This window comes from Ips typographus, linkage group LG7 (assembly GCF_016097725.1).
Source record: "Ips typographus isolate SLU linkage group LG7, UJ_Ityp_2.0, whole genome shotgun sequence".
In the NCBI taxonomy this organism is placed as follows: domain Eukaryota; kingdom Metazoa; phylum Arthropoda; class Insecta; order Coleoptera; family Curculionidae; genus Ips; species Ips typographus.
This window is the reverse complement of record NC_138428.1, coordinates 4,023,411-4,049,856: the sequence shown is the minus strand read 5'-3', so window position 1 is coordinate 4,049,856 and position 26,446 is coordinate 4,023,411. Positions and strand designations below refer to the sequence as shown.

At 34.7% G+C, this 26,446-nt stretch overlaps 1 protein-coding gene across 3 annotated transcripts; it reads left to right on the top strand.

The window, feature by feature from the left end:
- Positions 1 to 1,295: 1,295 nt before the first annotated feature.
- LOC145732085 (uncharacterized) lies at positions 1,296 to 26,424 on the top strand. 3 transcript variants are annotated; one of them, XM_081984125.1, is made up of 6 exons: positions 1,296 to 1,515; positions 1,575 to 1,601; positions 14,774 to 14,897; positions 20,947 to 21,084; positions 25,042 to 25,200; positions 25,327 to 26,424. In XM_081984125.1, the coding sequence occupies exons 3-6, from the start codon at positions 14,774 to 14,776 to the stop codon at positions 25,350 to 25,352; spliced, it is 447 nt and encodes a 148-aa protein (XP_081840251.1). In that variant the 5' UTR covers positions 1,296 to 1,515; positions 1,575 to 1,601; the 3' UTR covers positions 25,353 to 26,424. The 3 variants fall into 3 exon arrangements, with proteins under 3 accessions (XP_081840251.1, XP_081840249.1, XP_081840250.1); XM_081984123.1 differs by having other exon boundaries at positions 1,301 to 1,515; positions 25,042 to 25,209; XM_081984124.1 differs by lacking the exons at positions 1,296 to 1,515; positions 1,575 to 1,601 and adding an exon at positions 8,526 to 8,684 and having other exon boundaries at positions 25,042 to 25,209.
- The last annotated feature ends 22 nt before the right edge of the window (positions 26,425 to 26,446 follow it).

The window sequence follows — 26,446 nt, the reverse complement described above, 5'->3', positions numbered from 1 at the left end:
TTATTACCGGGGCTGTATGTGTCCGAAATCCCGAAAACTTCCCGGAAACTTATTTATATGTATATTCGGTTGCCGGGAACTTTTCGGCTCAAAGTACGAAAATAAATAAAGCCCGTTTACCGAGCGAAAAGTGGAAATAAAGGGCCAAATTGCAATTAAGACCTACTAACCACCTACGGCCCTTAAATACTTAATTCGAGCTGGTTAAATAATGGGCGTGGGTTAGTTCTGTCAGCGACGTTGGGGTTTTTCTTTAATTTTTTATGCGGCCCTTCAAGTGGAACACCTGTGCAGATAAAAGGTTCAATTCATTTTCAAGGGTAAATGAATGGATCCGGTTTACTTTAAGCATAGTTTTCAAAATTGAATATAATGGTAAGAGCAATGTTAGAAACGTTGAGATGAACAGTTCATCTTAATGATCTTTAAAACTTTTGTATTTGTTGAAACAAATGAGATAATAAACTTTTGTTATTGACTCTCCCTGTAAAGTAGGTGTTTTACAGAATAATATACTAAATTCTTTCTTGTTTTGTTAAGTTTCTAAATGATTTTAATCTGTGCAGTAACTATAAGGTCCAAAATATTGTTAAGCGGAATATGTTGACGACACAACCTTACTGGTGTAGTTGATGGAGATACACGACAATGTCAATGGACTGTTTTTTGGGCATATGTACATGGTTTGTACTATTATGCTATTTAGAACACAATTACATACATTCATTAGCTATTTCTAGTCATACTAAATATCTAATGATGGTAAGCTTAACAAAGCTTACTAGTGCATTTGTGTACTTTCTGAACGATATGCAGACGACCTAGTTAGTACTGTACTTTTTTTGTAAATTTTACCATTGCAATCTTGCCCAATAGTTCTCAAGTTAAAAAGACTATGTACTATTTATATTATTATAGGGGCTACTTTTTAATGTTTAAAATCATTCTAGGCGACAATTTTGTGTAGTAGAGATGATAGACATATTTAGGTAGATAGGGGTTTTGGAGTAGATTTTCATTTAAGTAATGTTGGTTTGTTTTTGATATTGTTGTATAATTCAATATAATTTTATATAAATGAACAAGTTTGGTAGGCGGCAACATCGACTGGCGTCAGTCTAGGTTGTGATTTAAGTATCAAGTAACAAATGCGTTGTTGCCGAGTTTTTGGGGGCAACTAAAGACTACCAAGGCCCGAAATAAACCCCAAATATTCGTTATATATCTTGAGGCTTGAGGCCAAGCCTGAAAAATCGGCGTTTGCGGTATGGCCCCTCGTTCTCTCAGTCTCTTCGTCATCGATCGCGTGTGCAGAGCAACAGAATTCAGCCCCGAGAGTCTGCCTGTTTTGACTCTTCTTGCTCTGGCATAACGCGCTTGCAACCCGACCAGATAGTCTGTCGATCCGGGTTCTAAAAACCATTTTATCAAAGGGTGTTTGGCCTGTATCGGTTTTGTTCTTGTGTCGGTTCGGAGTTCGTGTGCTTTTTGCTCCGATATCTACTTAACTTTCAGGTGAGTTTTTGCTCTAAAATTATAGACTCACATAAGTTCAAGTTTTCTGTTTGTTGCAGGCTATTCATCAAATAACACAGTTAAAGGTAAGTTGTACGTTTAACTCTTGAACCAATTATGCAATGATGAGTTAACAAAACACTATACTAACACAAGATACCAATGGTCCAGATTTGCTTTACTGATTGGTACACATTCCAAATTTCTTGTTGTTAAATCATGTGAAATGTAGTGTATAACTAGGCTAGGAGGTGGTTGGGTGTTAAAAGGGGAGCAAACAGATCCAGAGATGGGAAATCGTTAACGTTTTCCTGGCAAAAACTTTGGGTTTTCATGTCAACGACCTTTTGCCAGCTTGTATTATTTATTGAAAGGTTTTAAAACTGCCATTTCCTTTGCTGGAAAGTCTGAAAAGCCTATTTTTATTTCATAAAAATGAATAACAGTGTAAAAGATATTTCACAAAAATTTCGGAACAGTGCTACCACGTAGATTATTTTTGAGATATAGTAAAGTTAAACCTAATTTCAACCATCCTGTATAACAACTTCTTTTACATAAAACTACTCCTAATTACAACTTCTGGCTTTACTATACAAGTTCTTTTATTTTCTGAAACTTGTAATCTCCGTTTCTCTCAGTCTGTCCAATTCTAGCAAGTTATTAATTGCTTTTAATTAAAGTAAATAGTAGGTACAAGTTTTAATTTTTCTGCGGTAATAACTTAGACCATCTTCAAGATTTATCCAGAAGATGGTTGAGCAAAGTAATTACATTTCCATTTTCATACAAAAATTTATGGAGCTTGTAAAAAAACTTTATACCTTTCTAGGAAATACCTCTTCTGTAATATTCACGTCTTTTAATAAACATAAAGTTTTTAATGCATTGTTTCCTAAAAAAATGTCAGTGTGATCCTTAAAAATGCCTTATTGTTATTTTTATTTCATTATAAACATGTTGTGTATTAATTAAATTTGTAACACAATATCATACCAAGCGTTATACCAGGTGTCCAAGAGCACCCTGGACATAGGAGATTAACATGGGAAAACGGTTTTGATTTTTTTGCGCCTGTATGGTTGATTTGATTGAAAAATCGTATTAATGAAACTTGTAGTACCTATCACGGACTAGTTTTCTGTATTTTTTTCAGATCTCTAACTTGAGCCCTTTCGTCGTAAAACACGAACAAAAATGAGAACATTTTAACTTTTTACCTGCACTGTATAGGCGGTTGTCGAGCAACCGTACCAGCAACAATGATCTGTTTACCCGTTGCCCGACAACCGCCTATACAGTGCAGGCCAAAAGTTTAAATTTTCTCATTTTTGTTCGTGTTTTACGACGAAAGGGCTCAAGTTAGAGATCTGAAAAAAATACAGAAAACTAGTCCGTGATAGGTACTACAACTTTCATTAATACGATTTTTCAATCAAATAAACCGTACAGGCGCAAAAAAATCAAAACCGTTTTCCCATGTTAATCTCCTATGTCCAGGGTGCTCTTAGACACCTGGTATATATTTTTGATGCATTTAAGACTTGTCTTATGTTAGCCATCTCGTTTTTTGTATTGTCAGGAAAAGAACAATTTTCAGGTACTTATTTTATATTTTTATGAACAAGAATGAAGATTTTTAAGTGTTTCAGGACTCCACACTTTATGTTTTCAGTAATATTATTATATGTATAAGGTCTTACGACTCGTTAGAGAAACTTTAGGGCTTAATAACAAGATAATATGTGTTGTCCTATTTTGCCGCAAATAGACAAACATTTTAGAGAAAACGCGTTTATTGGGGCATCTCGTTGTACTTGAGTTAGAGTATTTAATGCTTTCAAAAAAATCGAGTAAACTGATAGATTTACAGTCATCAAAACCTTTTACATGTCCTAGAAAGCTGCATTTTAGACCGTCATTTCATAATTTCGCTAAAAGATATCTCAAACCGTGTTTGTTTGACTTTAGGGTTTCAAATGCAGTAACAAGAGGATTAGATTATTTGAACAATGTCAACAAAAGATGGCACACAATAATCTGTTTATTCTAGTTTCCCCAACTAAACTCATAAAATGACTTCTTAGCAAATAGATAGGAACGTGTTCAGCAAGAAGAGTAGTAGGAAATCTGTTGTTTTACTGTAGTACATTTTATAAACAGTGTGTTTATAAACGTTTTTCCTTAATGGGAATAATGAAATTATAAATGTATAGTTTTTCCTTTATGTTCCTGTGCATTATCACTTACTGTACTGCAAATTATTTTAGATAAAAGTATGTTATAAGTCTAGGTTTATAGAAAATCCTGTTAGCGAAGTAGAAGCTCTTTTTCTCAATTTGGAATTGAAAGCAAATTTAAAGGAAGAGTAACACAAAGCCTTCTACACAAAACTTTTATTAACCCCCAAAAGGTAAATAAAGGGGGGCTCTACTACAGGGGTACAGAAATACCCATCATCAGGTGCTTATAGTATGATAGAAAGGCTGTCTTTTTACATTTTTTAATATACTGGGAAAAACACTTTTTAGGAGGTAACAAAATTAATCTGGAGAAAAAGAAAACCTTAAGATTACGGCCATAATGGCTAACAATGTAAATTAATTTATTTTTCTCCAGAACATTTTTTTAAAATTTTTTTTAGAACGATTTAAAAAAAATGTAAATCTCTAGTGAATAAAAAAATGTTTAAATCGAAGCGTTGAATAATTGACTAATAATAGAACGAAATTTAATCAAAATGTTTACACTGCACGATGCGATTTAAATATTACAAAATAGATGCATAATTAGAGGAAAAAGCAGTAAATTCCTAGATTTGATAAAGTTAATAGTTATTTATAAAACATGTGATTTAAACCTGTTTATTCACTTGAAGAACTTAGGCCATTCGCTAAGCTCGAGAGCCTAATTGTTTTTTTCGTGAATATAAAATGGTTTAAGTCACTTGTTGTATAAATAACGTTATAGTTCAACGAACCGTTCGCTTATACCGTGATTCTACGTATTCCTTTGGAACAGTTAATTTAATTAGAAACTATCTGGAACAAAACACAAGCATTGTTTCTGGGAAAGTTACTAATCCATGAACTAAACATGCAAGCTGTATTGAAATAAATTTACGTTGAATTTAGTTTGCCAGGCAATTTTCATGAGCTACACATTTATGTTTGCTAAATAGTATACCTACAGTCTACAGTATTAAAAAAGTTGGTAGAGAGTATTATAAGGAATTATAGAAGACATTTCTGATGAGAAAAGTTTATCATATATGTAATTGACTCACTCTGTACTATTTGTATAATAAAATCCATGAAACTATGTAGGTTTTTAGTGAATTTTACTTCGATGTTTTAAAATAGAAGTTCTAATGGCTGCACCCTCTAAATGACATCTCTTGACAAAACGTCAATACCAGAAGGGTTTTCCAAATTATTTCACAGCATTCGCAAATTTCAGGAAGTTTATACACTTTTGTCATCGTTTATCCACTGTTTCGAGCTGTTCGAAGCAAACTTGTTTCAAAGCGAACATAACTTGCTGGAGTCGTTATTCGGGACTTCAAAGACATAAATTATCGGGACGGCAACGGAGCGAATCCAGAAAGGAAACACGACAAAATCGAGTGACACTTAACAAATTCTTTCGGGACGTCGAAATACGGGTTCCTTCGCGACACTCAAGTTATTTATAAACCCGTCCAAGGCCTCATCTGGATAGCACTTTTTAAAAAACCATTATTAACTCCATTTCGCAGCTTTTTAACTGGATTGTTTTTGAAAAAAATGGTCGAGTGCCTTAAAAGAGACTAACGGCCCCATTCATCTCAGTCTCGCTTCCTGAATGCGGAAATGTGAGCGAACGGGTGGATTTTTTAGGTTTGCTGTATGCAACTTTTTGTCTGGAAAACGCTTTGTTTGCTTGTAACGATAGAAATCGGAGTGGAATATTGAGGGTTGTTTGTTCGAAGCGTCCCCTCTATGAATTGAACTAAACAAACCCTTAACGAAACGAGAATTTCTCAAAAAAGCTGAGCTGCGAATCGATTGCCTCGTTCCCTTTTCAATTGGACAAAATTTCGTCTTGAGTGGGCCGTAAACCCTTTTTGGACTGTTTTTAGCGTGTTGCCAAAGAGAGAATCGGATTTCTAAGTGAACAAACACACACTCTTTCAATTTGCTCCAGCCATCTGGTCCCGGCCTGGTGCATAAACAAAGAGCAGCTTCTGGTTTATTTTAGTACGTCCATTTTTAGATGTTTCTAGGGACAGTTCGGGTTATAGATCATTTCTGTCGGGTGCCGCTATTATTGCTTCACACGAGCTTTTATTCTTTTATCAGGCTTAGAAAAGCTGATACTCTTGTTTTCAGAACAATAAAAAAGTTTAGACATGTGTTCGGTTTCATGCATACGCCTTTGTTAAGTCTACTGTTTGTAAAAATTTAATAGGAAAAAAGTCCCATTTAAAATAATGAGAATTTATGGTTATTATTATATAACATTATTTCAGGTCAGGATAGTGTACCTATTTCGATAAACTTATAATATGTAAATAGAATCCTGTAAGCTTCAAACATCAATTGATCCGACTAACGATTGTGAACCTTATCGATTAAGTTACATTCTTTACCTACTACCAAATTTTCCTCTTGACAAAGCCGCAAGATAAGCCGTATAATCACTACATATTCAATGGTAATCCAGGATTAGACCCCTTTTCACCAACATCACGGGGGTGTAAATAGAAACTGCGGGTCTCAAAGAGACATATCTCCCTCTCTGATCGTTAGAATGAAATCCTGTGCATTTGACAAGTTCCATTTTTAATTAGCTTTCCTTATGGAAAATTCATCAATTCGAAGGCGGGCTGGCAATTTTTCCGCACTCGCGTTAATCTCCATGAATAATAATCAGTTCGGGACTAACGACGTGCTTTCCAGGATTTCCTGATACAATTTGTGCTCGGGTCTTTTGTTTTTTTCTGCTCGTCATTAATCTTGCTACAGTGTCTTTTATTTCAAGCGGTGTTCAGTTTATTTACCAGTCCAAAACTTGGTGACGAACCCCCGCAATAATAGGAAATCATTCTGAAGGGTATCATTGTTCTCTACGTCCGGTTTGCATCCGTTATCCCGGAAAGTTATGTCCACCGTTTCCTGGCGCATTGCTCGCAATTAATCCAGAAAAATGTTGGCAGTAAGGTAAATGCTTCCTATTTTTCATTCCTTATTGCACCGTGATGCGCCAGATCCGTATTTGCTCCAATTTTCTCTTTCATTTTGTATATAGAACGTAAGACTGGCAACGGGACGACGTAGTCCCGAAAATAATGACGTAAAGCAAGATTAATTACAACGAGAAGCAAAGAACTCGGAGCAAATTATGTCTCGGAAAACGGTTGGGTGCTTTCGTGGATCTCTCGGGAACAAAACGCCGAAAAAGGAAGTTAAGAAGGGAATGATTATTTGATTACTTTTTTTCTGGTGGGGAAGGTTGGACACGTTTGACGTATACGTCTTCATTTGCCCCAGATAAAAGACCCTTCTTTAGTTTTAACTTAATAGACAACATTGTACAGGCAATAGACCTGAACTTGTCTGGCCTATAGAAAATAAATTCTAACAAAAGCTTGAGATTTTGAGAATCCTGTCTATCTTTCTTGTGGCTGTGTAAATATTTGATTATTTCTTACTTTCTCTTCAATGTCAAAGATGCTGGGTGTACCTTTTTCTCTAATTATTTAGTGTGAGTCTTTGTCCAGTCAATATAAAGGCTACTTTTCAATGTTTTTCATGAACCTTTCCCACACTTTTTTTTTCTAGTGTTTTTTTTTAGGATTGGCTGCCTCTAAATGTGTGCTCTTTGGTCTTATTGTTAATTTTTCTTGCACCCAAATGTGTTTTTTGGTTAAAAAACTGTACAGAAATGTCTATATAAATATTTTATTATTGATGATGCAAATTGGTAACAACTCAATTTTTTTCTCCAGAGAAAACTAGTTTTTTAATGTTTAAATATGAGTACTAGCACTGTAACACCAAAGAGTAAATAAATGATTAAGCTGAAGGTCAACATCCTTCAAGTTCAGATTATATTAATTATTATTTATTGCATTGTATTTACCAGTTTTTTAATTAGAAGTTATAAAGCTGCTTTTTAGAGCCATGTCACTTGTTTTTCTAGTTTTCAGAAATGAAATTTTATCTCTATTACCAATATTTCCAAATCATTTTACTGCATCAAATTTAAAAAAAAAAATTGGTACAAACACTGCTTTGCATTGTGATTAGCTTACTGAGCAAACAGTATCCAAAAGATATTTCTTTTTAAAGCCGAGGTTTATCTTGAAAGTTTGCCTTTCCTGGTAGGGCCATCAAACATCTTGTTTGTCTTTTCAGTGGAAGGAATAGCCAATCTGAAATCCATTTCAATTTTTTCTACATTTCCCTGAAATCCTTCAAACCATCATGTGTTTTTCACGTCACGTACACAAAATAGAAACTGATGAACCACACTGACTCAAATGAAGGATGTGAAGTAAATAGCTGCCAGATGTAACTACTGTTGATATGCCAACAGGTCAAAATGGCGGCGTGTAACAGGTGTACAATTTATATACAGACGACAACGTCTGTTTAACGCGTGATAAGACGCTAAAGCAGAAGACAAAATCAAGAGTTATGTATGTATCTACGTGAAACAGCTGTGTTTATGCCGTGACTTGTCAGCTAATTCGATTGACAGATACGCAAATCTCCTGGGGGCGGTGTCTATATATAAATTTTGGGGTGGTACATGACGATATAATTAATCCGCCACCGAATGAATTATGTTAGGGATCGTAAGTGGGGTTATTAATCGAGCTAGGGGTATAGGGTCACGCAAACCTCTTTTAGGGGCATCGAGGGTAATCGTTACTAGACCCAATTTAAATTAAACTGATACAGCCAGGCCTTGACTGCCCACATTACCCACAGAGTGGCCGATAAGTAAACGGGACTTCGTGTTTATTTTTCAATTCTCATTATCGCCTATGGACCACGTTCGCTAATTTTGCCTTTATCAGCCATTCAGTTTATCTTATTACTGTCAATAAACTCTTCTCGGTACGGTCGAGGAAGTCAGTCGAGTGTTGAGTGTGCTGTTGAGGTTTAGAAAGAACAAACAGGGTGAGTTGAGATTCATTTAAATCAGATTACACACAAAAAACAACGATTCTTCACCAATATTGTAAGGAAATTAACATTTTCTACTAGAAATATGCTCCGTTCACGTTTACAAAATACTTAGGTTCTATAAAGAGTATTTAACTATACATTTCGTAAAGTGCATACAATTGCTACTAGGGAAAAAGAGGTGTATACCTATTTAGTATTATTATTAATAGTACATTATTCAACGAGCATGTAATGACAGCTATTAATTAGAGTGCTGTAATTTATCGAGTGAGTAATAGCCATTACATCCCAACAAAATACTATTCCTCTCTCCTTTCCTTTCTGAGAGTAGCTGTAATTTCAGGTGTAACAAACATATTGAGCAGTTTAAAGCTACTTTTGGATATACAGGGTGGTTCATAAAAGCGTGGCAGGCAACTTTTTTGTTAATAATGTCATATACCTAAACCTAATAGTTTCCCTAAAATTGTTGTTTCTACTATGATGGAAAATTGTCTGTATTCTTTCTAAAGGTAGAATACTCATATTTGGTGCAAACGTTCTACAGGGACGACAAATAAACTTACGTTAGATGCTACAGGGCGTTAAATTTTTTTAAATATACTTTGCCTAATTCAACTTAAAAAAACACCCTGTGTATTATGTTTTTTTTTTTGGCTTTTACGAAACACTTTAGTTGAGTAAAAATAAACATTTTAAATTGTTGTAACTGACGAAAAAAATAAAACATTTATGGCTTTTTCTAAAAAGTGGATTTACGAGAATCATTTTTATATACGCTTTTGGAAAAACTAACAAAATTAAGCCATAAAAAAAATTTTTGGAGTATGTAACTTACTTATTTTACTTATCAAAGTTTGACGACACCTGCATATTTGGTTTAGCAATTTAGTTATAAACTTAATTTAGTTAAGATAACAAAAACGAATGTAAAAATGAATCGCAGACTATTAATAAAAGTTGATGTGTTTCGTAAAAGATATCAGAAAAAAAAATAATGGACAGGGTGTTCAATTTAAAAAAGTCGAGATTTCTTAAGTTGAATTAGTTAAAGTATGTTTACAGAGTTTTACAGAGAATCTAAAAATGTGTTAAAAAATAAGGGGTTCCATTTAAAAAAAAAACTAATACGCCTTTATGAACCACCCTGTACCTTAAAAAATAATTTTAAACTTTGCATCTCAATATTCTCTAAAACTGTTCTATTTTTCATTTTTCGAACCTACTGGAATAATAAACTTTACTCTATCGTTGATTCACCCTGTACAATTTGGTACCGTTACATTTTCCTATAGATTACTTATTATCAATATTTACAAACTAACAACTACTCATTTCCAGCTTTTCAAAAATGCATTTAGCTAAAAGTCTACATATTCAAATAATCATCGGACGGTAAAGTTCCAATTGAATTCAAAACGTGTATTTTCAAGTATGTATGTAATAACATTATTTCTTACGTGTAAACCAGGTGGAAAGATGAAAATTACATGCTTTTACTTTCCATCCGGGTGGAAAGTGAGCACTTATACGTTACGTTACGTTAGTTACAGTTTTTGAGATATGTAACTCAAATTGTGGACTTGATGTATTTATACAATCTACATCATTGGATAGGTCAACTTTTTCAAAAACTCAGTTATTTTTTAGTGCTTTCTACCTCCCAAACATATTTCTGGTTTTTATAAAAATTCCATTTCTGTGTTCTTAATTTTTGCACAGTTTTCGAGAAAATTATTTTATCTTGTCATGTCAATCTTATTCTATAACTTTTATGTGTTTCTACCACGACAAAGAATCTCAAGCAAATTAATCTAAGTAACTGACAACAAAAAAACTCACTCTCAATTAAAGTGATTCAAAACAAATGATGAAAAATAAACTTAAAAAGCCACCAAATTTAATTTTACTGTAGCCACAAAATTCACGCAAAATTACTTATTCTGCGAGCTGTAAAACCGAAAAGAACTTTTCCAACAAAGTTAATGTCACAGCATCACGTTGGGTTAAATTCCCCGGATCCTTGAACATCTAACAGGCGCCGTTTATTCTATTATTACGGAATATTTTGTAATAACACCGAAGGGAAAAGGCTGTTGTTAAAGGTGTCTCTCATTAATTCTGAACGTCTTACTGTCATTTTTACCCTTCCAACTTAACGACCAAAGTTAAAAGCCGCTTAAATTGCCGTTCCCGAGTTTATTTAACAAAGCCCTACAAAAACAACAATCTGAGTTTTCCCAATATTTGAGGATAAATTTCCCCCGGGGGTGGAGCAACTTGCCTTTTCCAATTAATAGCTTAATTGGGATTTTTTTTGACAAACCCTCGGGAATTTAGCTTTAATCGTAAAAGCAAGACGCAGAAAGTAGGTAGGCGCCAAACGAAGGCATGTTTGGACTACAATAAGGCACCAAAACCCAAATAGCCATCATATCTGGTGACCCGCTAATCTCACTTCTAATTAATAAAACAATTAGCGAGATGAATTGTTTATTTATAGTTGTGGCTTCTTAGCTTTTGCCCTTACCCTGGCCCGTAGGTCAAAGATAGGGTGGCATGAAATTCTCATAGCAAAACTTCAACAAAACAGCCAGTGTAATTAAAATGCCACGAGAACTTTAGAACTTTAGACCCTTTTGTCCTTTTGGTTCCCTAGGAAAGTGATCGTTTACTTTATGAGAGTAAAATTTTTATAGATGTCAACTTGGCGTCCTTAAGATGATTTATGTGGCAAGTTTTACGGTGGAAAGCGGTCGCTTCGATACACTACGTGGTCGCTTAAGTGACAGGTTATTTCGAGGGATAAAAGACTAACTTAAGGGTTGTGGGGGGTGGTAGCAGTGCACAACGACAGATTTTATTGAGGGCACCAATCGACTCAGTTCACAAACTTTTCTGACATCCAATTCAAAGTCTTGTTGTATTATTCATAATTTCTACATCAACTAAATTTGTTTTCGTATTTATTTTGCTTTAACTGGTCTGAACTGTTGCGTATTTAAGATTTTAAGTAATCTAAATGGAAAAACAACAACATCAATCTACACAATGCCAATGTTTAGACTCCAGATTGAACTGAACCTAATATAGTTCTAAAAATTGACCAGAAATTTGACTGTGTACATTAACACAAAAATTCTGTTTGTATAATTCTGTAACTGGGAGGCTTCTAGATGTCTTTTGGTTATTAAAATAGTCGTGGGAAGCTTCTTACTGCCTTTAAGTAGCCAAAAATTATGTTTGGATGGCTTTTTAATTGTCTTTTAGTTGTCTAGCTTCCACTAGTAGATTTTTAGATATCTCTTGCTTGCCACACTACCGCTAGAAAATGTCAAAATAGTTGTGGGAAGCTTCTTACTGTTCTTAAGTTGTCAAATGAAACTGAGGAGAGCTTCTTTCTGTCTTGCAATAGCCAAAAATTCTGTTTAGAGGGCTTTTTAATTGTCTAGCAACCACTAGAAGATTTTTAGATGTTTCTTGCTTGCCACACTACAGCTGGAAGATTTCTAGATGTCTTTTGGTTGTCAAAATAGTCGTGGGAAGCTTTTTACTGTTCTTAAGTTGTCAAACTACAATTGGAAAGCTTCTAGATGACTTTTGGTTGTCAAAATAGTCGGGGGAAGCTTCTTATTACTGCCTTTAAGTAGTCAAATAATACTCAGAAGCTTCTTTCTGTCTTTCAATAGTCAAAAATTATGTTTGGAGGGCTTTTTAATTGTTTTTTAGTTGTCTAGCTGCCACTAGAAGATTTTTAGATGTTAAAATAGTCATGGAAAGCTACTTACAAGTAGTCAAATGATACTCAGAAGGCTTCTTTCTGTCTTCCAATAACCAAAAATTCTGTTTGAAGGGTTTTTTAATTGTCTAGCAACCACTAGAAGATTTTTAGATGTCTCATGCTTGCCACACTACAGCTAGAAAATTTCTAGATGTCTTTTGGTTGTCAAAATAGTCGCGGGAAGCTTCTTACTGCCCTTAAGTAGTCAAATGAATCTCAGGAGAGCTTCTTTCTGTCTTGCAATAGCCAAAAATTCTGTTTGGAGGGCTTTTTATTGTCTTTAAATTGTAAGACTGTAACTGGGAGGCATCTAGTTAACTTTTGGTTGTCAAAATAGTGGTGGGAAGCTTCTTACTGTCCTTAAGTAGTCAAATGAAATTCAGAAGGTTTCTTTCTGTCTTTCAATAGCCAGTTTACACTTAGGCAGAGTATGTAATGGCTTCTACTTTTAAACAATCTAAATGGATGTCAATAAAGTTAGTAAGACCGTTATTAGTTTTAACGTATAATCGCCCTTATTGACTAATATTGATTATTGATTTTTGTAATTTTTTTTTAAACTGTTGAAGTGTATTTTATTTAACTTCAAGTTTAACTGAGTTTGGCTAAATTGTACTCTTAAGATGGAAATTACATTATAGACAACTTTTACAGGTTCCAGTTAAACTTTGGAGTTTAACTGAACACAACAAGGTTTGACTGTGTAAATTGTCTCTTAAACAGACAGAAAACTGACTCTTCAGTGTTAGTGACAGTGTTTTCAATAATTAAGATTCTGGTATACTTTAGGTCAAAAAATTTACTGCACTGTCGTAAACCAAGTTTAAGTTAAGCGTAGTTCAAACTGTGACTTTTTTCTCTTGTTCTGTCACGTTCAGAACCAAAATACGACTGTGCAAGTGGGGGTAAGCCCTGACTAGCATTGAAATGTTTCAAAAACAAAAAACAGAAAACAGAATGGGAGAGAAGAGAACAGGGGTGCCTTCGTCGGTGTACACACTTTTTTGACAGAAGGGTAAAAGACGAATTCCAAGCTTTAAAAATGGTCGTCGTCTTTGAGGGTGCATCGTCAATCACCTGTCAGAGGAGACCGTCGATTCGGAAAATTGCCGCCTCCATAACTCAAACCGCTTACGTTCTTTGACCTGTACGAAATTTATCGTTGAGGCAAGTTTTTCTCAACTATAATATACGCAAACTGAATAATTCCGCTCTGTTTTTCTTAAAGTTTCAGTACGGAAAGCGCTAACTTAATATTGAAATTTATTCCATTTTTTCAATACTTTTTGAGGTATATCGAATGTTTTTGCCCCAGTTTAAAGGAGGAGCAATCAAAATTGGTTGGAAACGAAACTGTACTCCCCCTATATTGATTTTTTAACGTTCGCAGTCTGTTAGCTTTTGCTAATGCTTCCTGAACTAACCTAATTTTTGTAGTATAAAAGCTTCCAGTAAAGGTTATTTTTTCCAAACAAATATTTTTTATTCAGTTCTTGTTTAACAAAAAAAAATTACAACCTCATTGGTTATACCTACTAGATTAGTGCTAGATAAACAATGTACAATAGTATATTTCTATATTCTCGTTCGGAAAAAGCAACATTCTAAGCGTCGCAGTTAAAAGTCAGTTTCCTCACTAAAAAAAGTAGTTTTAAAACTCGTATTCGTTACAATTAACTTTTTTAAATTCACGGCAATTAGCCGGATAACCGAGCAGAATAAAAAAGGTAAAAACTACTAAATGCGAGGCAATCTTACCCTGGAGCTTTAGCGGAAACTCGCTTCTAGTTAGAATGAGTTTCAACTTACAGAACTCCCTTTTGGTTTTATATAACACCCCGGGGGGTTTTGCCTGTTTAGCTAATTTTAATGACTGGAAAAAAGTTTTTTCTGTAAATTGTAGAAATTTAGGAAAAACGCCGTATCAAAGTATTTTTTTTTTTTTAAATACAGGGTGTCAACATTCTATTATTAAAAAACTTAAATAAATTTAAAACTTGAACATCCGGTATCTCAGATGTGAAACTTTAAAACTACTTGTGAAAATTAATTTCTTCTAGAATGCATTGGTCATACAGAAAATAAATACAAAAACTATTTTATGTTTTTGACCAACTCTTTTTAATATTGTAATACAGTGGGTTCTTACACTCGAATGCTTACTGTTCTGTATGAATCACCCTGTGTATCTGTTCAGATATAGACATATTTCTGGCATACCTAAAAAACATATTTAGAACAAAAACTAAGTTTCCACCATTGAAGAGCAAATTGACTTACAGAAATTTCTTTGTTTCAGATGAAGTGGTTAATCTTTTTCTCGTTAACCATTTTGGTGGCATTTGTAGCCGGTGAAGGTGAGGTGTGGGAGGAGGATGACCACGAGGTGCTAATCAGGAACGAAAGAGGAGCAAAAACTGGACGTAAGTATTTTATATGTCTATGCTAAAGCTAAGGAAACTTAATAGTATTGACATGTCGAAGCTTTTGTGAACGAGCCCTTTGTCTAACGTTCTCAAACTTGTAAAGAATTTTCGCTTTTCGAATACACTCCTTTGTTTGGGCTTGAAACTGTATACAGTTTTTGCGGTAATGGGAACGAGCCCCTCTCTGCCACCCTTTTAGTTTACCCCCGTATAGCCATTACAGCGTTTAATGCATTCGATTTTGGAACCGGGGCAATTAGTTACCCGTCTTGGAGACTTCGCCGGGGAGAGAAACACAAACTCATTTCTCCATCGGGACGTTGCCCTGGTAGTTCGGGTTAGAGTGGATTTATGGCCGGTGTTTTCGCCTCACGTTTCTGGGAATTTGCGAAAGCATGAATCCCGATCTACCGATGAGAACTAATGATGATTTCGAGGGCGATAAACTTCCTCCGAGGGGGTAAATTATTATCGTTGGAACAGTGGAACGTGACCTTCTTTTCCATCGTCTACCCTATGGCCTTTAGTTTATTCTCAATGTTTCTGGCTGACTGACAACAAGAAAATTGTGTTATAATTATTATTATAAAAAAACATACAAGAGTAACAACAATCTAATGTGAGAATTCTGGCAACATTGTGGGGCTAAATCCGCCTGGCTACGTAAACCAATTAAGTTGATTGGTTTTAGCCCTTTTTCGAAGATCGGGAATAAACCAACGCTGAACGGGGAAATGCGGTTTAATCGGGATTTCCTTTTCTAGTTTATGTGCAGAAGGAAAACGGGCTTGACGTTCGTTACACGTTTTTCGTTTTTATTCTGGACGTCCCACGGGGGTTCCGGGGATTATTTATGAGGTTTTGTGCTTCGCTCGGTTATTGCCATTATGTAATTCTCGATTAATTTTAGGGGGTGGTTTTTCACCTCAATTCCTCCTAGTTCATAAATTATAATTTAATAAACCAGGATAATATCTCACTTATTTTTAATTACACTCCCCAACATTGGAAAACTAGCATTTTGGTTGCGTAAACATAATCAACGTGGGTCGATCGCCGGAGATTTAAGGGTTGCGGTGTAAACGTCCGCAGAGAAGCGCGGAAAGGTGTGCCTCTCCCAACACTCCCGTGTCTCCTTTATAACCCCAAAGCCCCCATTATTAGGGTTATAAATATTCAATTTCTGAGGTAATGCAAAAATCCCGAGTGCCTTTAGGGCTCCTGCTGCCGTCTGATATACGAGTGGAGGCGTCGTGTGACGAATCCAATCAGTTTTTGAGTTGAAAAGCTTTACACACCACGATTTAATTATAAAAAAAATGTTGTCACAGAAAATCGTTCAATCCGCTTTAAATTCAATGAAACTGCTGATTTTCCGCAATTTGAAATTCGGTTTAAAAATATGAGTTTTAAGTTCCTTTTAAGCGGGTTTACATTGGTAATGCAGCACAATTTACTCGAGATTTGAGTGAGCAAAATGAACGTTTCGGTTCTCGTTAATTCTTGTTATTTTACTTTCTGGATGATTAGTGTAAACGTAGTTGAAAACTAGAAAATTACCCTTCTATTAGAGGGAGAAGTTGAATTGACGTTATATGAATTCTTTCTCTGCAATTTGCCATCTTAAAACAAAATATCTCCTGAAACTAACACTTGCTTGCTGAAAGAGTCTAGTTTTGCTCCATTCTGTCATATCTGAGTGTATACTGCATACACAAGAACCCAGATGAGCATAGAAACTCTTAAAAATGGTCTGATAACATTATGGTTTTTAAAAAGTAGGTTTTACACTAGATTTTTAGAAAAACTGTAGCTTATACCTAATTTTTTCTATGACTGTTTAATAATATGTTTCTTACTCACTAAATTTGAACAAACACACATTACCTACCGCTGAGTAATGAGTCGTTAGAGACAAAAACTGTGTAAAATAAACTTGTTTGAAACTTTGGCTGTGTGATGTTTTCTAAGAAGCACACACCTCAGGAATGCCATTCTTCTTGAACTGTTTAGTTTTTGATTATCCTTCTTTTTCACTACGAAACTCGTGTCATTCTTGAATAATCTGGTGTCATTGGACATTAGCTAACTAAATGTCATAATATAATAAATAAGTGCTTCATGATGCTTGAAATAGGACTCAAAATCGTAACAAATAAGAATCTATTTTATCTTGATTAAAGTGTTGACAATTATTCGATCAAAAAATGATTTTAACTAGTAGATCAACATATACTACTCCGTGTTTGGATAAACAAAAATAAGCAAACAACACAGATTTGACGGCCATTAAACCGGAATATTGCGATGGAAATGGAATGCAAACTGGAAAAGAGGAGCGACAAATATCAATTGATAATTGTCCCTGGAGGTTTTTCGGCACTGTCCATTTGTTTAGTCCGAGCTTTGTTATCCCGAATTAAAAAGCCACGTTTGGGGTATTACGCGGGCTTGTTTTTCGGCCGAATTAATTTAGTTTATATCCGCTTTTGCCTGCTCGCATTACAAAATCCCGGAAGAAGACAGCGGTTAAATTTAATAAAAATTAACCGCGAGACACAAAAACAGCAAATTTGTCCCTGCGCGGAATTCACAACACGCACCAGTAATTAAAATGGAATGAAACGATTGTTTAGGGGTTTGAGGGTTTTGGAGAGTTTGGGGGGAAGTTGAAATATGGTCCAATCAAAATAAATTTATTTGCGGTTTGAATCATTAACTCGGCCTGGTAAATGCGGTTCGCGTTTTATCAACGGTTTATGGTCCAATTTCAGAGATGGATGCAAAACGGCCTGGTTTCATTCAAATACAGATCTTCCCATCGCAGTATTTCCGATTTCAGGGTTTGTTTATAGCATTCCCGATTTGCTGTCAGCCAAATTAATTTCCTTCATTAATTTTGGCCGGATCTGTTCCAATTTTTTATCACTTCATTCAACAGATTATAAGCTTTGTTTTATTTCTATATTTATTGCAGTATTACTCGTTGCCTTTTTAAATTAATTGCTTTTTACAAACCACCACCACACTGATTAAATTGAGAATAATGTTAAAATTAATCTTGATACATGTCAACTAGTATAAATAGTTCAGTACTTTTTCGAACCACAACAAGTAAATATAAGTTTTTCACAGAAATTCTATCCCTTCATTTAGTTTCCCATGCATCCTCAATTTAATTCTTACTTTCACTCTTTCCTCCCTCAAACAGTCCTTCCTAACTTGGTCTTCATTTGTTCTCTCTTTCTTCAGTCACACCTTCCAAGTCAATACTTTTCCGATATTCCTTTGCTTACTCTGTATACATCTTTTTCTTTAATTTCACTCACTTTTTTTTATCCGTTCTTTATAATTTACTGATTCATTTATTCATTCCCTTCAAATATTGTATTCTTAGCAATTCTCTCAACTTTGCTTTATCTCATTTTCTTTCTTGAGTAGTTAACCAAAGATTCTTTCTCACGTCGTTTACTATCCTGTGTTATTTGGTTATTGCAGAATAGGAATCATCATCCAAGCATACACTATTCCATTTCTTACCCTCTCCTTGTTCTGACCATACGTTCCAAAAAGTGTTTACTGAGTGGAACCTTTCTTGTTGCGTCCATTGTTTTTGTAAATTTCATTCTTAAATCGAAAACAACAAATTATTTGTTATAAATTGCACGTGACAGATCAAACTAAAGTTTACAGTAAAGGCACCAAAACTAACGGGAATTATTCATAAATCTGTGTCTTCTCTCCAACTTATAGAACAGCACGAATTCCAAAGTCCCAACAGGAATTTGAATAAACCTCAGAAAATCCAGATATTCGACGAGATTCTTGTTCGCTATGCAAAGAAGGAACAGAGAATTCCTACTAATTGGTTTTGGAGATAGGGACAAAGGTCAGCGGAGCAGTTTTGTGCATTGTAAATCCAATCATTTGAATTGCATACCAGCGGTCAGGTTTACAACGACTACCTTATTATCTGGCAGAGCACACAGCGGCAGTTTTATTGAATTTGCACCTCCTGCGGGGAATTTCAATTTAGTCTCAATCGAAAATTGAGGGGAGATTTTCCCGGTTTTTTCTCGAAAATCTCTGTTAGCTTTAATAACGTGAGGTGAAGACCGTAAAATAACCCTCAACTGTAATAAAAACATAAAACAGTGCCGAAATAATAACATTACCAAAGGGATAGGAATGTTCCCTTTTTGTGGACTGAATCCACCTGTTTATCAGGACGCAAATTCAAGGGGGAGAATTTAATTTAAACTGGGCGGTTGGGCCGAAAATCGCGTTGAATACACGGCCATGAATAATTTGTGGCAGTTTTCCGCCCGAAAGTTTCTCCAACTTCTCCCAGTGCGGCCTCAGAACTCGTTCTCGCACTCTCTCGTAATTAATTATACCTTGTTCGAAGGGACCATTCAACTGGCACACAAAAAGACGAAAACAATAAAGTTCGTTTGGCGCTAAACTGGCCTCTGGCTCCCTTGAGGTAAATGTCTCCGGCGATTGATACACGAGAATATCTCGGTTTGGAATCAGGAAAATGATGCTATTTTAGTTGGAAAAGGTCGACAAAGTTAGTTTTATGTTGAAATTAAGGTGATTTAATAGTTGATCAACCCAAGTTATTTCAACATTTAAACAAGATACACGACAATCAAACTCAAGAACAGTTAATATAATTGTTGATAAAAAAATTACGAAAAAGAGAAGATAAGACCGAAGTTAATATAGGTATAATTACACCACTATGTCTTTTGGGAATAAATTAGAAAATTTTTCGTCATATTGAGCCAAATATGCACCATAAATCCAATGTGAAACACATCGTATATTACCTTTATGATGGCAGGTTAAAGAGGCTTTAGCAAGACCATATAAGTTGTTAACCTCTCATCTTTACTATCCTGTTCTTCCCGACAAGAATTATCAAAAATTGCTCAATTATTCTTCGTTAATAATTATTGTGTATATATCATTAATAAAATCTACTAATTCATCATAATATTTTTGCCGATCAGATACTGGAGATTTAAGGAAAGACATTCCAATTCTTATCGTTTGTGATGTAATCAGTTGCCTAGAAACTGTAACTTTTGAGGAAATAGTTGAAGCAGCCAAAGCCTTTTCTTAAGGAGTTTGATTTTTGTTAGAACCGTTTATTCATGGATTTGATTAATTATTGGTCTCTCCATAAGTTGGTAATGCTGGAGAACTTCCCTGTTGTTCTCCGAAACTTTAAAAAAAGGTTTCATTATGGTCGTTTTGCAGCAGAATAAGACAGGTATATTCCATCTTGACTTGTTTGTCTAATGTTTACAGGCATTACTGTTGTTTTCCATTATTCTGCTTTTGATCTTTGCTGTCACAGCTTCAAGCAAATTTCTAACAAAAACACACACACACAGACAGTGGTTCAAACTCAATTAAGAAAACCAATTAAGATTTTGCTGAAGCTTATAAGCAAAAACTTATTGATTTATTTTCAAAATCCACATTTGGTGTAGGTGTAAAGTTTTACTGGTAAATCATTCCCGTTGCTCTCCTTTCGCCAATTTTTCAAGGCTGGGTTTACATCGCGAATCGATTTGACCAGTCACCCGAACAGAGCTTTCTGGCTGGAAAATTGCTTTTTAACATGTCTGCGTTGTGCAATTTTCTCTATTAAACCAATTTTGATTTTTCTCTTTCCGCTGGAAACGTGATAACCTGGTTTCCTACACTTTTTTCCGCTTTTAAAATACAACCGGCGTTCTCCGAAACACACACAAGTTCTACCTTAAGACTCGGTAATGTGCGACGCTTAACTTCTCGACTTTTATTTGCTCCAAGTTCGGTGTGTGTGTGAAAATGTTTCTCGGCTCGATGGGTTTTCAATTGAGCTTTTTCTTGGAGAAAGCCAGATAGCGGGAAAGTTTCCATTTCACGGCTCCGGGGGTTTTTAATTTCGAATTTACGTCGCTTCTTGTTCAGTCTCGTCATGTTTCAAGTTGAAAATGTAGAAACTCATTTTCAAGCCTAAGCGTTTAACTATTACATGTTTTTGCAGAAGAGTGCCGTTATACGAAAGGTTCCTGGTCGGAATGCGATTCCAAGACTAACCAGAGATCGAGAACGCTGACGCTGAAAAAGGGCAACCAAACGAGCTGCGAACCGACCAAGACCATGCAGAAGAAGTGCAAAAAAGGTAAGGTATTTGCTGTATACGATTGGGTTACTTTTTCATTCGAGTTAGGCATGCCAGAGATCTTTCTGCAGGTTTTTAATGGACGATTAAATAATCAAACGGGCGGTTACTTTTTGCTTACGGCAGTCCGGAAAAATCTTTGTGCACCGAGTTTTTAAATTTACAGCCCAACCGGGATGGTAATAAACTCTAATTTAGCGAGCTTTTACAAAACCGCAAGACTTAGGAAAATGGAAAAAGTTTTTTTTACGGCTGGGATCAACATTACACGCAGAAGTGTAAATTAAACAAAGTTCAAATTTGTTCTAAACTTGATTAAGATTGAAAATGTGTAGTGTATTTTAGGTTTTTTGGTATATTGCTACACCACATTTTTCTGGTTTTAGGAATATCTATCTAAACTGTAATTTTCCACCTGCTAATAATTGTTAATCACCGTACACAACTTTGTAAATGCAGTGTCTCAAAACTATGTAAATAAATGTTTGAGCAATGTACTAAGTGAGTCAATATGCCGACGACACCACAGTGGTTAATGATGATGAAACTGAAAGTTATCTTTTCTTGGAAAATTTCTGTGTACAAAATATTAAATCTGCATAAAACCATATTCTTTTATTGAAATTTTTTCTCATCTCTCTCATCAAAAATAAACGATCCAATTAAAATGTCTGTTTTCAGACAAAGTTTAAAATTAAATTGCTCTATACAAAAAAAGTGAGAAACTCGGAGGAAAGAGCTGCAAATGTTGTCCCCGGAAGCCGTCAGACTCACGCCGAGGTAAATAATTAACGCGTAACCGGTTAATTAACCCCAAAGTTAATTAAAGTACCCCCTAATTAAGTTAAATCTTAATGGAATCGGGGCGGCAGTTATTACCGTGCTGTAACGAGCTGCCTACCACCCGCACCACATATGCCCACAGTTTTCAACATTTTTCACACTCGTGGACGTTTTTCGTTGCGTGGTGCATAAAAGAGAGATTTTCTTCTTGAAACTCATTCATAAATCAGGCAGAATAATAGAACGAATGCGGAAATTCGTCGGATTTATTCGAGCGGTTTTGAACCTGTAACACCGTCTCTCTAATCTCAGCCCTGCATTTTTCCATTATTGAATTCCCAATGGTAGAAGAGGCAAGAGGATCGAGCAGGTGCTCGTAACGGTTTAATAAAAGTTCGTAAATTTGTAATGGCGTCTGTCCGGAGTTGAATTTAATGCGCTTTAACCTCTTAATTTGCGTGCAAAGTATTCGTTTATCCATCATCCGGACCGAGCGGTTAATCTGTCTGGAAAACGCAAAAAGGCGCAGCCCCCGGGAATTTTATTATGTTGCATCGACTGAACTGGGAAACGTGATTGATTATCTCCCAGTCATCGATTTGGAGGGGATAAAAATATTAGTAGTTCCTAATACACTCCCTTTTTTTGGTTGCCCCAACATCTAGCAAATTGACACAAAGTTATCTTATAAGATGTCTGTATTACTGTATAATATGTTGCATTTGATGCTAATTTTCAGTTGTTCTGTTGTTTGGAGACATCCAGGGTATTCCAGATTAAACAATAATCTATTCTAACCTATACTGTCAATTAAAAAAAAATTGGTATCAAAGTATTCACCAACTTTACTCTCACTTTACGTATCTCTTTTCCTCTACAATTGTTAGAGAAATACTGAAACAGATTACTACTTTTTTTATTTAGAGCAGAAGCATTTATATTTTGTTTTCTACTAGAAAATAATATTACGTTTATATTTCATTTTCATAATCAAAATCTTTTACATTTTACAACTGAATCTGCGTTGATTGAGGGTTATAACCCCATTAGAAGGCAGACTTAGAAGTATCTCTTTATAGTTGCAAAAATAGAGAAACTTTCCAGTAATACTGGAAATATAACTAATGGAAAACTCTATTTTCGTATTTAATATAGGCTTTTTAGTAAATTACAAAAATACACAAATGAACGTTACAAATGCAAAAGGCAAATTTGCTAGGTTTAACTGGATATTGGCTGTTCATCAATATTTCAGGAATTTGATGCAATTGTATCAGTCGAATATGGAATAAATGAATACAAATTTACTTTTAACTAAGGTCTTTCTATTCATTTTATGTGATGGTAACGGAAAATGTAAATTACTACAGTTTTTTTAAATATACAGTGTGTTCCAAATTGGTTCTACATGTATTAGAATCTCGGTAACCGTAAGAGCTAACCTAATCGGTTAAATGGGGAATATTTTAAGGAATTTTATGTGGAACTTATTACCAGTTTCCAAATTAAATTATCTTTCTCCGTTTTCCGGAAAATTGGGAAAACGTCAGAGGCTGCATTTTAAACAATTGCTTACAGCTCTATAACAAAGCCAAAGAGAGTTTTGAAGACATTATTAAGGCAATTTTTTACCTAAAACACGATGACGCAATTAGAAGTGTTCTAAATTGAAAATTGGAAAAAAAAGTTTTGTTTATTGATTCCATTACTTGATTTTTGTATACAGAATAATGTATTGGATGACATTATACAAAAAACTGTGCTATTGCGTTTAAAGTAAAATTTTTGGTAAAGTTGCTCTTTCAAAAGTATGTTATTGTATGTATGTTATCATATTTTTTTTCTTTATTTAGATAATTTACAACCCTTTTGATAGCAACTTCACAAAATCTTACTCAAATCAGAACTAAACGTAATTGCACAGTTTTTTGTTATTTTATAGTGATGGGTAAATTACCGGTAAAGTAAATATGTATTTTACTTTACCAGGAAAATTTGACCGGTAAATTACCAGTAAATTACAAATACTGTGTTTCTGGCAGTTCAAACTTTGATAACGTTTTTCTCCCTGACTGTACCAAATTTTTTAGTGTTTTTTTCGGATAGGAAATTTAATGAGGATTCTAAAAATGTGCTTAAAACAATAATTTTCTTACTCTAAGTGGGTTTTAGAGGCGATTTTGTTCCTGGCTGTTCTTTGAACCGTGTTCATGTACTTCAACTGATTTAAATATTTTTGTTGCACCAAACCAGTTTTTCCTAAATAACTCAAAAAAGTTAAACAAAAATGGCAAGAGACCAAAAATGCTCCAGATCAACTCCATAACCCAACATCGTTAGTTTGCAGAACCGTTTTTGCTTCCAGTATACAGAGGGTGCAAGAATATGATGGTGGTTCACTATTTTTGTCACCCTGTACGCAATTTTTAAGATAGAATTTTTTACTCTACACCACTGGAAAGAGGAGTTCAAGACGGTCAATTCGAGTGGTTCAACCTCCCTGAACTCCCAAAAGTAATCAAGTTACAGGATGCTCAAATTTCAAACCACAATTTCAACTGGTTCGAAAATGGGTTGCATTAAACCAGTTTTTGCTAAATAACTCAGAAACGGTGAAAGTTACAAAAAATTTGAAATAGAGCCAAAAATGTTCGTAAAAAACTGCTAAACTCGTCACTAGAAGTTTCACAGTCCGTCAGTGCTGCTACTATACAGGGGGTGCATGAAAAATGTAGTAGATTTATGACTTTCAAATTAATGAGAGTCATGACAGGAAAATGATATTTCTTCAGCAAATTTCAAGTAGACTCATAAATTAACTGGTAAAATTGGTACATTTTTCTGTCACACTGAATTTTACTTACGGTCAATTTACGCCCATCATTTACCAGAACAACTTTACCAGATGAAAGCGTAGCTCACCAACAAGGATATCAACTTATCAAAGATGCTAAAACGAACTGAATTGGACCATAATTATAGCTGTATCATCAGTACATTCATGGAACAATGAGTGCACTACAGCAGTTTAAATATCAATGAAATCAGAAAGGTTACTTTACTAGTTGATTTGTGTTTCAACAGAACTAAGTTGAGAGGTTTCTTCCATCTCTGGACAAAACTTAAATTATTACTACAAATATTAAAACTTAACTAATCTTGACTAACTTTCAGCCTGCAGATATGACAAAGGAACTTGGGGTGAATGCAATGCTCAGGGTCAAATGACACGAAGTGACAAACTGAGGTCAGGCAGCGACTCCTCTTGCGAACAAAAACGCGAAATCACCAAAAAGTGCAAATCCAAAACGGTCAAAGGCCAGACCGCAAAAGGTAAGAAAGGTAACCGTATCGTGTCATCCATATTTTAGTTACTTTTTTTTTAAGTTTTCCGTTTTACACTACATTGTCCCAACTATTCTGACTATAATTTGTTTGAAGAATTATTTTTACTTACAGCTGCGCGCAGGAATAACAGAAACTAAGTCAAACTACAAAAAACTACCACCATAACCGCCTGGAGGAATTTTCAACTATCAACCAATTAGAAAAATTGTAACGACAAATCATCATCGATGTGTTATTTAGCAGTTGCCGATTTAGTTCACATACAGGGTGTAGTAAAAGATTTACACGTTCATACAGGTTGTTGGAAAGTTAAGGGTTGTTTCTGTGTATAATTATTTTGGAAAAAAAAGGCCTACATAAATAGGACTTTAAGGCCTAAACTGAGGCCGGGCGTCCTGAAAATGGAAATGTGTGTGAGTTTCAGTATTATATTGCAATATTCTGGGCGGTAAAGTTAGAAAAGTCCTTTTTGTCAGGACGCCGGCGCATTTTTCTAATAGTTATATTAGCGACTAAAATGTACTATAAGGGCATATTAAAAATATTTCTATGTGTAGCCATTTCGTCGAGATTCAACACTATAATACTTAATTAGGAAACGTGTTACAGGAGGAACACTTGATTTTGTAGATTTTTACAAATGTTTTTATTCTATAGGATTTCTAAACTTCCGCATTTCATAATCCGGTTATAGGAGAGATACAAATATGATATACATATTATTATAGTAAATAGCCTAATTATTATTATTAAATTAGTTTGTAATGGAAATCTCGAGGTTATCCGGTACTGTTTGTCTTTCTATTAGGGTTTTATCAATTTTCTACTTTACACAGCTTTAAAACTTTCAGTGAACTGAAATTTTAAAATTTACACTACCGAATGGTTTGTAAAATCCACCAAAACTGCCATACATCCTGGTATCAATCATGCGCTGTGTTTAGCAGGAATATCAATTTTCTTTATGACGGTAATTCAACTATAACACAAAAAAATAACTTTTTTAAAATCTTTTATACTTTTACTACCGTCTTTTCTCTAAATGTCTTCATTATTACAATAGGAATCTCCGTTGTTTTAAAACCTTATACCTTAAGGCAAATCAATACTGTCGTAGTTACAGCCAAAGTCTCGTACTTTTTAAGATTAATTGTTTCTCAGTGTAATATTAACATTAAGACTCTTCGAGTAATAAAATATAAAAAAGTATTTTATTGCAATTTTATTTTAT

Excerpts from the sequence above, each read along its gene's own strand:
- LOC145732085 (XM_081984123.1), top strand. The coding sequence starts at position 14,774 with ATGAAGTGGTTAATCTTTTTCTCGTTAACCATTTTGGTGGCATTTGTA. Across the intron at positions 21,085-25,041 it reads GCAGAAGAAGTGCAAAAAAG|CCTGCAGATATGACAAAGGA; the intron begins GTAAGGTATTTG and ends ACTAACTTTCAG. Across the intron at positions 25,210-25,326 it reads GACCGCAAAAGGTAAGAAAG|CTGCGCGCAGGAATAACAGA; the intron begins GTAACCGTATCG and ends TTTTACTTACAG.